The sequence below is a fragment of the Lucilia cuprina genome, chromosome 3 (genome assembly GCF_022045245.1).
Source record: "Lucilia cuprina isolate Lc7/37 chromosome 3, ASM2204524v1, whole genome shotgun sequence".
Taxonomy (NCBI): Eukaryota; Metazoa; Arthropoda; class Insecta; order Diptera; family Calliphoridae; genus Lucilia; species Lucilia cuprina.
In genome coordinates, this window is record NC_060951.1 from 40,536,410 (window position 1) to 40,550,515 (window position 14,106).

At 29.0% G+C, this 14,106-nt stretch overlaps 3 protein-coding genes across 3 annotated transcripts; 1 reads left to right on the top strand and 2 right to left on the bottom strand.

Moving 5' to 3' along the window:
* The first annotated feature begins 834 nt into the window (after positions 1–834).
* Positions 835–2,048, top strand: LOC111684517 (antigen 5 like allergen Cul n 1-like). The gene is made up of 3 exons (XM_023446703.2): positions 835–1,156; positions 1,219–1,613; positions 1,678–2,048. Exons 1-3 carry the CDS (start codon positions 1,034–1,036, stop codon positions 1,931–1,933), a joined length of 774 nt encoding a protein of 257 aa, XP_023302471.2. The 5' UTR covers positions 835–1,033; the 3' UTR covers positions 1,934–2,048.
* A 1,145-nt stretch (positions 2,049–3,193) lies between these two features.
* LOC111684516 (antigen 5 like allergen Cul n 1-like) lies at positions 3,194–4,126 on the bottom strand. Its single transcript, XM_023446701.2, has 3 exons — positions 3,971–4,126; positions 3,512–3,906; positions 3,194–3,449 (listed from the first exon to the last, which is right to left on the bottom strand). Exons 1-3 carry the CDS (start codon positions 4,091–4,093, stop codon positions 3,194–3,196), a joined length of 774 nt encoding a protein of 257 aa, XP_023302469.2. The 5' UTR covers positions 4,094–4,126.
* A 7,402-nt stretch (positions 4,127–11,528) lies between these two features.
* Positions 11,529–12,502, bottom strand: LOC124418710 (antigen 5 like allergen Cul n 1-like). The gene is made up of 3 exons (XM_046945882.1): positions 12,316–12,502; positions 11,869–12,263; positions 11,529–11,806 (listed from the first exon to the last, which is right to left on the bottom strand). The coding sequence occupies exons 1-3, from the start codon at positions 12,436–12,438 to the stop codon at positions 11,554–11,556; spliced, it is 771 nt and encodes a 256-aa protein (XP_046801838.1). The 5' UTR covers positions 12,439–12,502; the 3' UTR covers positions 11,529–11,553.
* Between the last annotated feature and the right edge of the window lie 1,604 nt (positions 12,503–14,106).

The following is a 14,106-nucleotide window of genomic DNA, read 5'->3' on the forward strand; positions in this document are numbered from 1 at the left end:
ACAAAGTTAATGTTGTTTTTTTATAAAGCACAATTTCTAAAGCTAAAAATAATGTACTTCTATATTAGGTTATAAGACAGTCATTACCCGAGTACTTCAAAGTAATGCAGACGGTAAGAAGTAATCATTAAAAAGTAAGTGGTTATGGAAGTGCAAACCATTACCGAGTTTTTGCTGGAAAGTTTGCAATAAAAAATTTATGAAAATATTGTCAAATATAGCAGACTATATATGAGCCTTTACCAGTTATAACTTTATTTAAATTGACAATATTTTTTGCAATTAACATTTATTTTGAAAATTACTTTTGTTTCGATACACTGAAACAATTTTCTGCAAGCGGTTTTAGAGGGGGTTTTTGATGTAGGTACTTAATATGTGGCTTGGCCGATTGTATGTGCGACTTGCGGAAATATCGCGCCAGATTCCACCACTTTCAACTTGCTGTTAAGCATAAAATTTCAGATCGCTAAATAGTGAAGTTATTCAGGCGGACAGAAAAATTTCCAAACGGATATCGACAGCAAAAGTAATTTTGACCCGATTGGTATACAGAATGGGTGTACCACGACCATTACTGTAAGTGTGTATTTTTTAACGCACACATGTATAAATACATACATATGTATATGAAACATAAGGTATGTATATGATATGAACGGAAATATTAATCTAAGTTTCTTAATAAAAAAAATAAAAACAAAGTTTAAAATTTTTGAACTTTCATAAAAAAACATTGCAAACTATAATTTTCCTGTTTATAGAAAAACAAAATATAGGTTTACATTATTAAAAAATCCAAAATAGTGTAAATATTTGTTTAATAATTTAAAGGAAAATTTTGAAAAAAACTTTTACAATGTAAAAATTTGTTGTAAAAGGTTAAGGTTACTTATATAAAACACATGTTTCGTTTCAAAAAATAATAGTAAATATACCAAATTTTAGTATAAAAGCTACGAACATTTAACCAAACAGCATCAGTTAAGTTTGAAATCTAAAAAAATCGAAGAGTACTAAAAAAACGAATAACATGAATAAGTTTTTAGCAGTTTTCTGTTTTGTGACTTTTGCTGGCTCTGTGTTAGCTAAGGATTACTGTAACAAAAATCTTTGCCCTAATGGTAACAAACATATTGTCTGTGATAATGATGAAGTAAGTAAATTGATTTTAAATAACTATATAAAAATAAAATTTAATATTTATCTTTACTATAGAAATTTCATTCCACTTGTCCCGATGATGCTGAAAAGCGTGAAATGACAGATTCACTAAAAAAGTTAATCGTCGAAGCTCACAATGAAAAACGTAACATTGTTGCTGGTGGTGATGTTAAACATCTTAAGCCTGCCTGTCGGATGGCCACCATGGAATGGGATGATGAATTGGCTTCTTTGGCTGAACTCAATGTTTTGCAATGTAAAATGAAACATGATAAATGTCACAACACCGATAAGTTCAAATATTCAGGACAAAATCTAGGTGAAATGGGTTTTAGAGGCAATGTTAATGATACTGCTAACATTGAAAAATCTATTAAAATGTGGTTTGAGGAGAAAAAGGATGTCAAACAATCTATTATTGATAAATATCCTAAGGGTTATAAGGGACCGTAAGTTTGAAATTATCATTGCCAAAAGTTTGCTACTTTCTCTATAAACATTATATATTTTTAGAAAAATTGGTCATTTCACTGTTATGATGGCTGATCGTAACATACGTGTGGGTTGTGCTGCTGCCGTTTACTCAGTTTCTGGTAAAGATTATAAAAATTATTTGCTGGCTTGCAATTATGCTGCCACCAATATGATTGGTTTCGCCATCTATAAAAGCTGCGATAAGTCGGCTGCTGATTGTAAATCTGGCACTAATCCTAACTATGAAAATTTGTGTTCCTCATCGGAATCTTATAATGTTAATAAATATCCTTAGATTTGTAATTTCTGGTGTTTGGCACAAACTTTGTGAAAAATTACAATCTTTCTTATTTCGTAGTTTTATTGTGAATTAAAAAAAGTTTTAATAAATTTTGTTAATTATAAATATACTTAGTACTTTTCTCTTTTTTCGAGACTCTACAGTAAAAACTATAAAATAGTATATAAAGTCGAGATTGTAAATTAGTCTATAATTGAGACTATAAAGACTATAGCCGAATCTATAAAACTGTCTAAAGTCGAGACTATTAAACAGTCTATAGTTGAGACTATAAAAAAGTCTATAAAGAGTTGTGACAATATAAGAGTCTATAGTCGAGACTATAAACAGTCTATAGTTGAGACTATAGAGCTGTTTATAGTCCAGACTATAAAACAGTCTATAGTCAAGACTATATAACAGTCTATAGTCGGGACTATAAACAGTCTATAGTCGAGACTATAAACAGTATATAGTGGAGACTATAAACAGTCTATAGTCGAGACAATAGAACAGTCTATAGTCAAGACTATAAAATAGTCTATAGTCAAGACTATAAAATAGTCTATAGTCGAGACTATAGAACAGTAAATAGTGGAGACTATAAGCAGTGTATAGTCGGGACTATAAAATAGTATATAGTCGAGACTATAGAACAGTATATAGTGGAGACTATTAAACCGTCTATAGTTGAGACTATAAAAAAGTCTATAAAAAGTTGTGACAATATAAGAGTCTATAGTCGGGACTATAAACAGTCTATAGGTGAGACTATAAAACAGTATATAGTGGAGACTATAAACAGTCTATAGTCGAGACAATAGAACAGTCTATAGTCGAGACTATAAAATAGTCTATAGTTGAGACTATAGAACAGTATATAGTGGAGACTATAAGCAGTGTATAGTCGATACTATAGTACAGTTTATAGTCGGGACTATAAACAATCTATAGTCTAGACTGTAGAACAGTCTATAGTCGAGACTATAAACAGTCTATAGTCGAGAGTATAGAACTGTATATAGTCGAGACTATAAAACAGTCTCTGGTCGAGACAATCGAACTGAAAAACAGATAATTCTCTATTATCTACACCTTTTCCTTTATCTTCTATATATCAGTAGTTGATTAAAAAGTGATAAATCATTTGCAATAATTTTTTTCTTTGTAAATATTAAAAATTTTATTAAACTTTACATTAAAATTAATTCTAAATTTACGAAATTTAAACAATAATTCGCATAACAAAATTTGTGTAAATCATACATAAAAAATCTAAGGAAATTTGTTAATATTATAAGATTCCGATGTGGAACACAAATTTTTATAGTTTGAATTAGTTCCAGATTTACAATTAGAAGCTGGCTTATCGCATTTTTTGTAGATGGGGAAACCAATCATATTGGTGGTGGCATAGTTGCAAGCAAACAAATAATTTTTATAATCTTTGCCAGGAACAGAGTAAGTGGCAGCAGCACAACCCACACGTGTATTACGATCAGCCATCATAACAGTGAAATGACCAATTTTTCTGAAATTTTAAATTTCTATATAAAAGTATCAAACTTTTAGTCAAGATAGTTTCAAACTTACGGTCCCTTATGGCCTTTAGGATATTTATCAATAATTGCTTGTTTAACATCCTTCTTTTCCTCAAACCACATTTTAATAGATTTTAGTATGCTAGCAGTATCATTAACATTGCCTCTATAACCAATTGCACCAAGATTTTGTCCGGAGTATTTAAATTCCTTGGTATTGTGACATTTATCATGTTTCATTTTACATTGCAAAACATTGAGTTCAGCTAAAGAAGCTAATTCATCATCCCATTCCATGGTGGCCATGCGACAGGCAGGCTTAAGATGTTTAACAGTACCACCAGCTACAATGTTACGTTTTTCATTGTGTTCTTCGACTATTAACTTTTTCAGCGCGTCAGTCATTTTACGCTTTTCGGCATCGTTAGGACAAATGGAGTAGAATTTCTGTAATAAACAGTTGTATAATATTAATCTATTATTTTTATTTATTTAAAATCAGTTTTCTTACTCCATCATTTTCACAGGCAATATGTTTGTTACCATTAAAACAAAGATTTTTGTTACAATAATCTTTAGCTATCACAGAGGCAGCCAAAGTTACAAAACAAAAAACTGCTAAGAACTTATTCATGTTTTTAGCTTATTTTTTTAACACGGTTTGATTCTTTAAGTTTTCAAAACTTAACTGATGCTGTTTCGTTGAATTTTCAAAGTTTATATAGTTAAATTTGGCGTTTTAAATAAACACATATGTTTCAAATAAATTTAACCTTTTACAACAAATTATTACATTGTAGTTTTGTGTTTTGAATAATAATTTGTTTAAAATATTAAATAAATATTTACTATTATTTTGGTTTTTACTATTGTTTTATGTTTAATAACCTCTAAATATTTTGATTCGATTTAAAATTTGTTTATCTTAATGTAAACTAAACAAAAATATTTTTTATTAAACAGGAATACTGAAGTTTACAAGATTACAGGTTACTTAAATGAATTGAAATATGTATATAAAAAATCATTAATAAGTTTTAATGTTCCTTTGTATGTCATATATTAATGTTGCTTAAAATGGGCAGAATAAAACTAGTAGGCGTGGCCCCTTGTATTCAACGTATATCAATCATAATAATTTTCTTATTCGATATAGCAATTTTCATCTGAAGTAGGGCAATATCTATCTGCGATTTAAAATAGCGATCATATAAGGTTCACTTCAAAAAATACTATAACGCAGATAACTGGCTTCTAACAGTGCGGATGGCAATGAAATTGGAAATGTACAAATTTATAAGGAACCAAACAATTTTTGTAAAATATTATGAAAATCGGTCAATAATCCATCATACCTCCCATATAAATTTCTCATCAGAAAATTACTTTGACATACAAACTCGCTTAAAAATGCCTGTGCGGCTGTTTCACTTATTGCAAACTTTTAAAAAATCCATAGAATCACTTATAAAATAGGAAGCATTCTACTTTTTAAATTGCAAAATATAAATTTTTATAAATTGTTAAAAGTAGTATAAGTGGTACCATGTATACTACTTCAACCAAGGCTCTGGAAACGTTGCTAGATATTTCACCCATTGAAACATATTTAAGATATGAGGCGGCGCTTACAACCGAAAAGCTCTTTTCTTTATGCTGATCAAAAGCGGTTATAGGACACATCATCAATGTATACTGGACACATTGGAAGGTTTTACATAATCAGCGAACGTATACCAGACACAGAATATGTCGGAAACTTTAAACGCTGATCCCAGATAGAATGTATTGGTCAAGCGGAACATTAGAGCAAATACCAGTAGGAATTCGTTGTTACAGGGATGGCTCAGGCAGAAGTGCGAGCAATAACGGAATGCGTACATTGGATTAGAATAAATATGGCGCCCGCAGCGCTTTATAAATTTACCGACAGCCAGAAGGCAATTAGGGCGATATCAGGAGATAGAACTAAATCTAATACCGTATTGGGTTGTAAGACAGCTTTAACTGAATACTTTATCATAGGTAAGGTTCACATCATATGGGTACAAGCCCACTCGGGATTAGTCGGTAACGAAAGGACGAATGTAATAGATTTAAAGGAAATTGAGTGAGAGGATCCCATTTCTTGGAATAATTAAACAGTGGGTAGAACCACAAAAATCCTATGGGGTGTCCCTGATGAGAGCAAGACGTAAAATCTCATCAAAATGAGCAAGTCTGAAGAAAAAGCGGCCTAGGTGTTTTTCATCGAATTTGAAGTAGTATACATCCTCCTATCAATCTAACCTAAATTTTTTATTCGTTCAAAGAAAAACAAAAATTTTTCCTTGATTCATTTTTATTCGAATGACAACCCTTACACTTAGACAAAAAATTATAAACAACAACACACTGAAATATATGGTAAATTTTGTTCGTGTACTTCCTTGTTCATAAACATCCCAGCAAAAAAATATATTCAGCAATTATTGTTTGTGGTGTACAATTTTACTTTCTAAAAGCACTTAAATCGAATCCCATACAAAAATCATGTAATTTTTAATAGCAAGTGCAAGCAGTAACAACTGCTATCTGCCTTAAAAATCTGCTTCCAAGGAGGCACCAATTTAGATCAGGAGTAAATGAGAATCTATAAAAGGGTGTTTTTTTTTATAATTTTTAGTTTTTCAAAAGTTAATTTTAAAAGGGAATTTTTGATACATATTTGGTTCTTTAATTATACCCTTCACCTTCGTGAGAAGGGTATATATAAGTTTGTCATTCCGTTTGTAATTTCTATAATATAATTTTCCGACCCTATAAAGTATATATATTCTGGATCAGTGCACCAAAGGGTGAGTGAGAATCCATTATATAAAATATATATTAAATTTTATATAGTTTGAAACAAATAGAACTTTTTGCTAACTCCAGCCCAGCCCATAACGAAAGAGCGAATGTAATAGCTTTAAAGGGAATGGACCTCGAGGCTGTTAACCTGACAAACGCAAAACCATTCGACGCAACAAAAGCTGAACTAAAACAATGGGTGAGTGAATCCCAGAAGACCTCTTGGAATAATGAAACTGTTGGTAGAACGACGAAAATCTTATGGGTGACCCTGATGAGAGCAAGACGAAAAATCTCCTCAAAATGAGCAAGTCTGAAGTTAGTATGATAGTAGGTATTCTGAGTGGACACACAGGATTACGAGCACGTTCTGGACTTTTCTTTGCCACTGTCAGACATTCGTCGAAGTTAGATCCAAGTATCTTGGAAGTGATGTTATTCCAGAAATAACATTTCTGGCTAACACTGATTGAAAGATTCTTAGGAATTACGTTGAGGATACTGAGTTTCTGAACACTGAAAAATAATTTATTCAGTTCCCTCTTTTTTTTCTTCTCATGATAAGTAGCGCATTACAGGCCCGATTATGGTCTAGGTGTATTTATTCGGATTGGATGTAGTATATATCCTATTAACCTAACCTATAACATTTAAAACCAAAATATGAACATCCGGAAGATTTTTTGAAAAGGGTCTTTAATTGGCAATTGGGTCAATTATCAACTTATTACGAATCCCAGAGAGTGATAAATTTCTAATAACAAACTATTTTTGTGAAATGCATAAATCTTAATACCTTTAATTTTTTTAACGATTCATTGACAATGATATAATTCTCTGTAAGAGCACGCTGAGAAAAAATATGGTTGTGGTTAAAATTATGATGGTAGTCTAAACATATTGTCGTTATTGTAACAATTTTAAGATATCATATTATGATTTTTGTATTTATCATAATATTGTTATACACCATATTATCATATTATGATCCAAGGTGATCGAAATATCGTTTTAAATATGTATCGAAATCAAAATACGAATCAGTAAAATTACAGTCTCTAAAAAATAAAAATATATATATATATAATATAAAGATAATATTCTTACAATACTTAACACAATTCGCAAATTTCAATTTGCCGATTTATATGAAATTTTGGTTCATAAAAAATTTAAGTATAATTTCATAAAAATACTAGTATTTTTAAGCCTGTTGTGAACGTTTGTTATTTTTTAAAGCGAACCCTAAATTGTAAACCAATTTTGAATTCAAATCAATCTGCAACAATAATTTAGGTCCTATCGTTCTTTTAACAGACTGACTGACAGATATGTCTAGATTGTTTGAAAATAAGGACCTAGAAAATTTCAATGTTACAAATGAGATGAAAGATATATAGTCGAAACTAGATAATTCAAATTAAATGTTTCACTTTTCTTAACTTCTTAATCTCTTTCTGGTTAAATTATTCGGTCAAAATTTCACTGAACACCGAACACTGGCCGAACCTCAATTGCGCAACACCGTTGCGATCTTTGCGCAACGTCAGTCAGACTGCCGCAATTTTGGACATATTGTTCCGATGCTTGGTTTATTCACATAGAAATGCAATATACGACCAAAGGCATATCTTTAGACAGCACAAAATATGAACACATTATTACATCACTTTCGCAAGAAGTAATAATAACAGTTCTAGATATAATTCAAAATCCACCACCTAATAACCTTTATCATAATCTAAACAAGGTATTAGTAAAACGACATTCACTAAGTGAAACTTCCCGGTTAGAGAAAATTTTGTCAAATAGTGAAATGGGTAACAGAAAACCATCCGAGTTTTATCGCTCATTGTCTTTATCAGCTGGAACTAGTTTTAGTCAAGATATTTTGAAGAAATTATAGTTGAGGAAACTCTTAATGTAGATCTTACAGGATCTAGCCATAACGACATTAATGAAATGATGCAATTAGCAGATAAGATATGGGAGTTATGTTTAATGGCTAAGTTGTCAATATTAAAGAATATAACCCAACAAACATTGAATATGTTGTCGAAAATTTGACGAAAACTTTGTGTGAAAATATGACAAAATTATGCTTTGAAATTAGCTCCCTTACGTGATAAATATTGAATATGTAACATGTTTTATGATATTAATCTCGTTTTCTTTGTAAAATTTCGAAAAAAAATAGAACAAATAACAATAAAATATGTTTTAAAAGTAATTAAAATTTAGAAAAGTTAATTATTTTTTTCTAAATTCGTGTTAATTCGGGATTTTCGTGCATTCGTTAATCAGAAACAGAAAATATTTCTGTTTCCACACTCTTACATTTAAAATCAAAACTTGATTTCATTTAATTAAACTTCCAATTTAAGATTGAAAACTAAAAATCTATTGAAAACTATAAAAGCTCTACAAAAAATTGAAATTTTAATGTTTATAAGTTTAAAAAATAGAACAAGACTATTTAAAACAAAAAAACAACTTTCAATAATTGTGGAAATATAAAAATTTGAATTAATAAACTGAATTATAATAAGAAAATAAGAACTAAAATAAAACTCAGTAATGGCTGAGTGCAATAAGTGCAAAATATCAATTAGAGACGAAAGTGGCATTAAATGTGAAGGAGTTTATGGAAAAAGTTATCATAGTTCTGCAAAATGTTCGGATATAGACCAATATTCATTAGGAATTCTAAATAAAAATAATTTTGTTAGATTCATATGTGATGATTGTATGCAATATATACATAACATCGATGAAGTGATGAGAGATATTCAAGATGGTGTGCAAAAAAATAAACAACAATTAAAAGAATATAAATATGAATTCGAAACATCCTTAAAACATAATGAAAATGAAATAAAACAATTACTAGAAGCAATAGAAATAAGATATGAAGATAGAATTAAAAAACTAGACTATGCATTTAAAAACTGCAAAAAAAATACAAGAAATAAGAAATTTTAATCATAAAATAAATGAACTAGAAGATAAAAGTAAACAAATATGTAATTCAGTGGAGGATAGTAACATAAAAATGTGTAATGAAATAAAGAAAGTGATTAAAGAAGTAAATGTCAAAACAAATCAAATGTCATATGCACAAACAGTTAGAAATACGGTGATACCAGATGCAAAAAAACAAGTGCCATCAATAATAAAGCCAAAAGAAAAACAAAATGTTGATAAAACTAAAGAAGAGTTAAATAAGAATGTTGATCCTGCAAATCTAAAAATAACAAGTGTTGAAAATAGAAGAAATGGAACTTTGATAATTCAAATTGAAAATGATGAGGAAAGAGAGAAAATAAAAACACCAATACAAAACGAAATGAGTGAAGGATATGAAATAAAGATTCCAAACCCGGTTGAACTGAAAATTGATGTAGTGAATATGACATTTAAATATAATGAAAAGGAATTAGTAGATAAAATAAGGAAACAGAACCCTATGTTAAATGATAGTGAATTAACTGTTATAAAATTATACGAAACTAAAAGGGTCAATAAAATTATATATAATGCGAAATTAAAAATTGATAGTGAATCGTACCATAAAATTATGAAGGATCAGAAAATTAATATCGGATGGGAAAAATGCAACGAATGCAAAAATCAAGAAATTTGTATAAAATGCCATGGCTCCCATAGGAACAATGAATGCAATAATGAAACAATTAAAAATGCATAAACTGTGTACAAGTTAATAAGAAACTAAATCTCGGGCTTGATGAAAATCATCATACTATGTATAGACAATGTCCAGTGTATAAACATAAACTTAGTTTTAAGAAGACACAACTTGGTTTAAATTTTTAACAATTAAAGCAAATTCGCGGCTTTTATACAAATATACAAGGATTAATTAATAATTTCAATTCAATATATGTGGCAAATGATAAACCAGACTTTATGATATTAACTGAAACGCATATTACAAAAGATATACGAGCAAATGAAACATCTCTAAATGGTTATGAACAAATATTAACATTCCCCAATTCTAAGAGAACTGGCGGAGTTAGTATATATGTTAAGGAACATTTTAAAATAACACAAATTCTGGATAGAGTATATGATTTTAAATACTGGATTAGTGCATGCACAATTTTGTAATAATGGCAGTGTATAGATCACCAAGCTGAATGAAGCAGAATTCTGTGATATTTTCGATGAAGTTATTGAAGAAATTGGCGAAAACAATTGTGATATATTAATAGCAGGAGACTTTAACATAGATTGGTCTAAAGATGGAGTATATAAAGAATTGAGAATATATTGAACGATAATTACCTAAAACAAATAGTTGAAGAATATACTCGAATAACGAAAAGATAAAATACAATAATTGACTATATTATAACAAATATGAATACAATTGATGTTAAAAATAATGTGAAAAATAAAATTTCGGCTCATGAATCTATAGATATAGTTTTTAGGTGTAATCATGTGAAACATGAAGATAACCAATATAAAGAAATAACAAATTTTAAATATAATAAACATACTTTTAATAATGAGGTTAGTGAAATACAAAATATAGATGAAAACAATGATATTAACAATAATGGTAAATATTTCGATAAATGTATATAAAGAGCTATAAAGAAATTTACACATAAAAAAAACTATAAAGGTACTTTTTCGTTCTTCAAAAGGTACAAAAGGCTTTAAACACATCATGGTGAAGGGTATATAAGATTCGGCACAGCCGAATATAGAACTCTTACTTGTTTTTTATAACATTTGACATAGAAATATGAAATTAGGTATATACAGACTGAATTAACTGAGAACTTATTAAAAAGGAACTTTTTCGTTCTACATTTTTTTTAAATATTTAACCCAGAAACATAAATTGTTGAAAATCATTTAATAAGATTTTTGCATGTATGTATAAAAAAGAAAAAGGACCAGTCAAAGAAGGAAAAAGTACCAAAAAGTTCATTCATTTTATAATTTAATCTATTCATTTGTGCAAAAGTGGCGTTATAAAAAAGGTATTGGAATTCGAGTTCCGAAAAGCTCACATTCTTAGCACTAAATATATAAAATCTTCAATTCTAGACCAATTTATAAAAATAATATTGATAAAAACAATTTTAAATAAACTTTTTTTTAATAATTGGGAGTTTATTAAACCACTTTTTTTAAAATAAACATAATAACAAATTTAAAAAAATCAACAAAAATACATTCTATATTTATAGAACAAAAGTTGCTGCCAAAGAAGAAACAGCAGATCTAAGGATATTTATTAACCTTATATGATTCTGAAGTGGAACACAAATTTTCATAGGAAGAATTAGTGCCAGATTTACAATCAGCAGCAGGCTTATCGCAGCTTTTATAGATGGCGTAATTAACCATATTGGTAGAGGCATAATTACAAGCAAATAAATAGGCTTTTCCTTTGCCAGAAGCAGAATAAGTCGCAGCAGCACAACCCACACGTATATTACGATCAGCCATCATAACAGTGAAATGACCAATTTTTCTAAAATATTAAATATTTATATTAAAAAGTTATACAAACTCTCACATAAAACATCAACTTACGGTCCCTTGTAACCCTTAGGATATTTATCAATATAGGATTGTTTAACATCGCTTTTCTCATTATACCATAATCTAATAGATTTTTCAATCAAAGCAGTGTCATTAGGACTTTTCGTGAAGCCTAATGAGGCAAGATTTTGTCCGGAATATCTAAACTCATCGGTATTGTGACATTTGTCATGTTTCATTTTACATTGTAATACATTTAGTTCAGCCAAAGAAGCCAATTCATCATCCCATTCCATGGTGGCCATGCGACAAGCGGCCTTAAGATGTTTTTCACCACCACCAGCAATGATGTTGCGCTTTTCATTGTGTCTATCGACAATTAACTTTTTTAGCGAATCGGTAATTTCCCGCTTTTCGGCATCGTCGGGACAATTTGAATGAAATTCCTAAAATACAAATTTTTAGAATTTTTCATATGTTTGAATTGTAATCACTTACTCTATCATTGTCACAGGCTATATGGGTTTCACCTTTATCGCAATTTTTTTTGCTACAATAATCTGTAGCTATTACAGTGGAAGCCAAAGTGACAAAACAAAAAACTATCACAAATTTATTCATGTTTTTTTTCTGAGAATTGTTTGATTTTCAGTTTTCAGAATTTAACTGATGCTGTTCTAATGAAATTTTGAAGTTTATATACTGAAAAGTTAGAAGTGCTTTTTTTATGACTATTTGTTTTAGGTAAATACAAATGTTTCATGTAAAGTTTGTTTAAACCATTTAATAAATATTTACTATTTTTTTTTTGGTTTTATTTAACATAATTGTTTAGTTTATTAATATGTTAATTAAAAATTTAAAAACATACATCTATTCCGGAATTCTGGAGGTTAACGTTAATAATCTTAATTATATAATTTGATTTAATTGTTTAATTCAATAAAGTAATCAATATGTGTCAATAAAATTATGCTAGTATGTGCTTACATTTAAATCCCTTCTCAGAATAAAGAATCCTTTATGCTGTTGAAACAAAACACAACATAAACCCCCAACAAAAACATGGTAATAAATTGTACTTACTTTTTAATGGCTACTTCATACCGTCTGTATTACTTTAACGTAATCTTAAAATTACTTATATTGTATATATAAAATTCCACCACTATTTTTTGTAAATTTATTCTTGATTCTGCATGATATTTATTTTTATATTGATTTTGTCATTCCGTTTGTAACACATAGAAACATTGGTCATAGACCCACAAAAGTATATATATTCTGGGTCGTCATTAAATTCGAAGACGATCTAGCCATGTCTGTCCGTCCGTCTCTCTGTCTGTCTATTGAAAGCACGATAGAGTCCGAATGGAAAGAGCTAGAGGGTTAAAATTTCACATAAATATTTCTTATAGGCAAGATTTATTTGGTATTGAAAATGGGCAATATCGATCCACGTTTTCGGATACCCCCCATAAAGTGACCCCTCAAAAAGCAGCTTTAACATATTTAAAAAAAAACTTATTTTAAACTCCTTCACAACTTAACAAAAAATTCAAAATATGTATTTTTTTAGAAATTTTTTATTTTCGTAAGTTTAATCCTTTCACGTATACGGGATTTTTTACATTTTCCTTGATTTAGAGCTTTTTGTGAATTCACAGCTACAGTAAATGGCTATTTGTAAAGAAAAATACGTTAGTTTTAGAATTTGATGTCACTACATGCTAAAAAGGATAATATCCTGTGATATCCTTCGAAAACCCATTTTTCATTTTTCATCGATATATTCCAAACTAAAGTGTATGGTGAAATCATATTCTTAGAAAATTCAGCGGTTTAGTTTTGTGCGTGAAAGGGTTAAGGCGTGAATATTTTTTTAATAGAACACTATTACCTTTAGTAAGTATACATCTTGTACATTTAGATGTATACTTACTGAAGGGAAACGGGAAATTTGATTTTATTTAAACTTATTAATCTAATTTTAATTAAATTTACGAAATTGGTAGATTTAGTATAGAAATGCCAAAAGGAAATTCTCGATTTCCGAAAATCCCGCAATTAAAAATACCGAATATTAAATCACGGGAATTTTCGGGATTTTAAAATCAAGAAGTTTAACCGTTTTTCCGCTATATTTATACATTATAAAATATTAAATAAGAGAATTGTAATAGATTTTGATTAAAAAATGAGCAGGGTCATAAAATTTTAAACATTTTGGCCCCTTTTTAATAGAATTACATTATTCATTAAGTAATTAAAAAAAAAACTCAACATATT

Excerpts from the sequence above, each read along its gene's own strand:
- LOC111684517 (XM_023446703.2), top strand. The coding sequence starts at position 1,034 with ATGAATAAGTTTTTAGCAGTTTTCTGTTTTGTGACTTTTGCTGGCTCT. Across the intron at positions 1,157-1,218 it reads TTGTCTGTGATAATGATGAA|AAATTTCATTCCACTTGTCC; the intron begins GTAAGTAAATTG and ends TCTTTACTATAG. Across the intron at positions 1,614-1,677 it reads CCTAAGGGTTATAAGGGACC|AAAAATTGGTCATTTCACTG; the intron begins GTAAGTTTGAAA and ends ATATATTTTTAG.
- LOC111684516 (XM_023446701.2), bottom strand. The coding sequence starts at position 4,093 with ATGAATAAGTTCTTAGCAGTTTTTTGTTTTGTAACTTTGGCTGCCTCT. Across the intron at positions 3,907-3,970 it reads TTGCCTGTGAAAATGATGGA|AAATTCTACTCCATTTGTCC; the intron begins GTAAGAAAACTG and ends TGTTTATTACAG. Across the intron at positions 3,450-3,511 it reads CCTAAAGGCCATAAGGGACC|AAAAATTGGTCATTTCACTG; the intron begins GTAAGTTTGAAA and ends TTAAAATTTCAG.
- LOC124418710 (XM_046945882.1), bottom strand. The coding sequence starts at position 12,438 with ATGAATAAATTTGTGATAGTTTTTTGTTTTGTCACTTTGGCTTCCACT. Across the intron at positions 12,264-12,315 it reads TAGCCTGTGACAATGATAGA|GAATTTCATTCAAATTGTCC; the intron begins GTAAGTGATTAC and ends TTTGTATTTTAG. Across the intron at positions 11,807-11,868 it reads CCTAAGGGTTACAAGGGACC|AAAAATTGGTCATTTCACTG; the intron begins GTAAGTTGATGT and ends TTAATATTTTAG.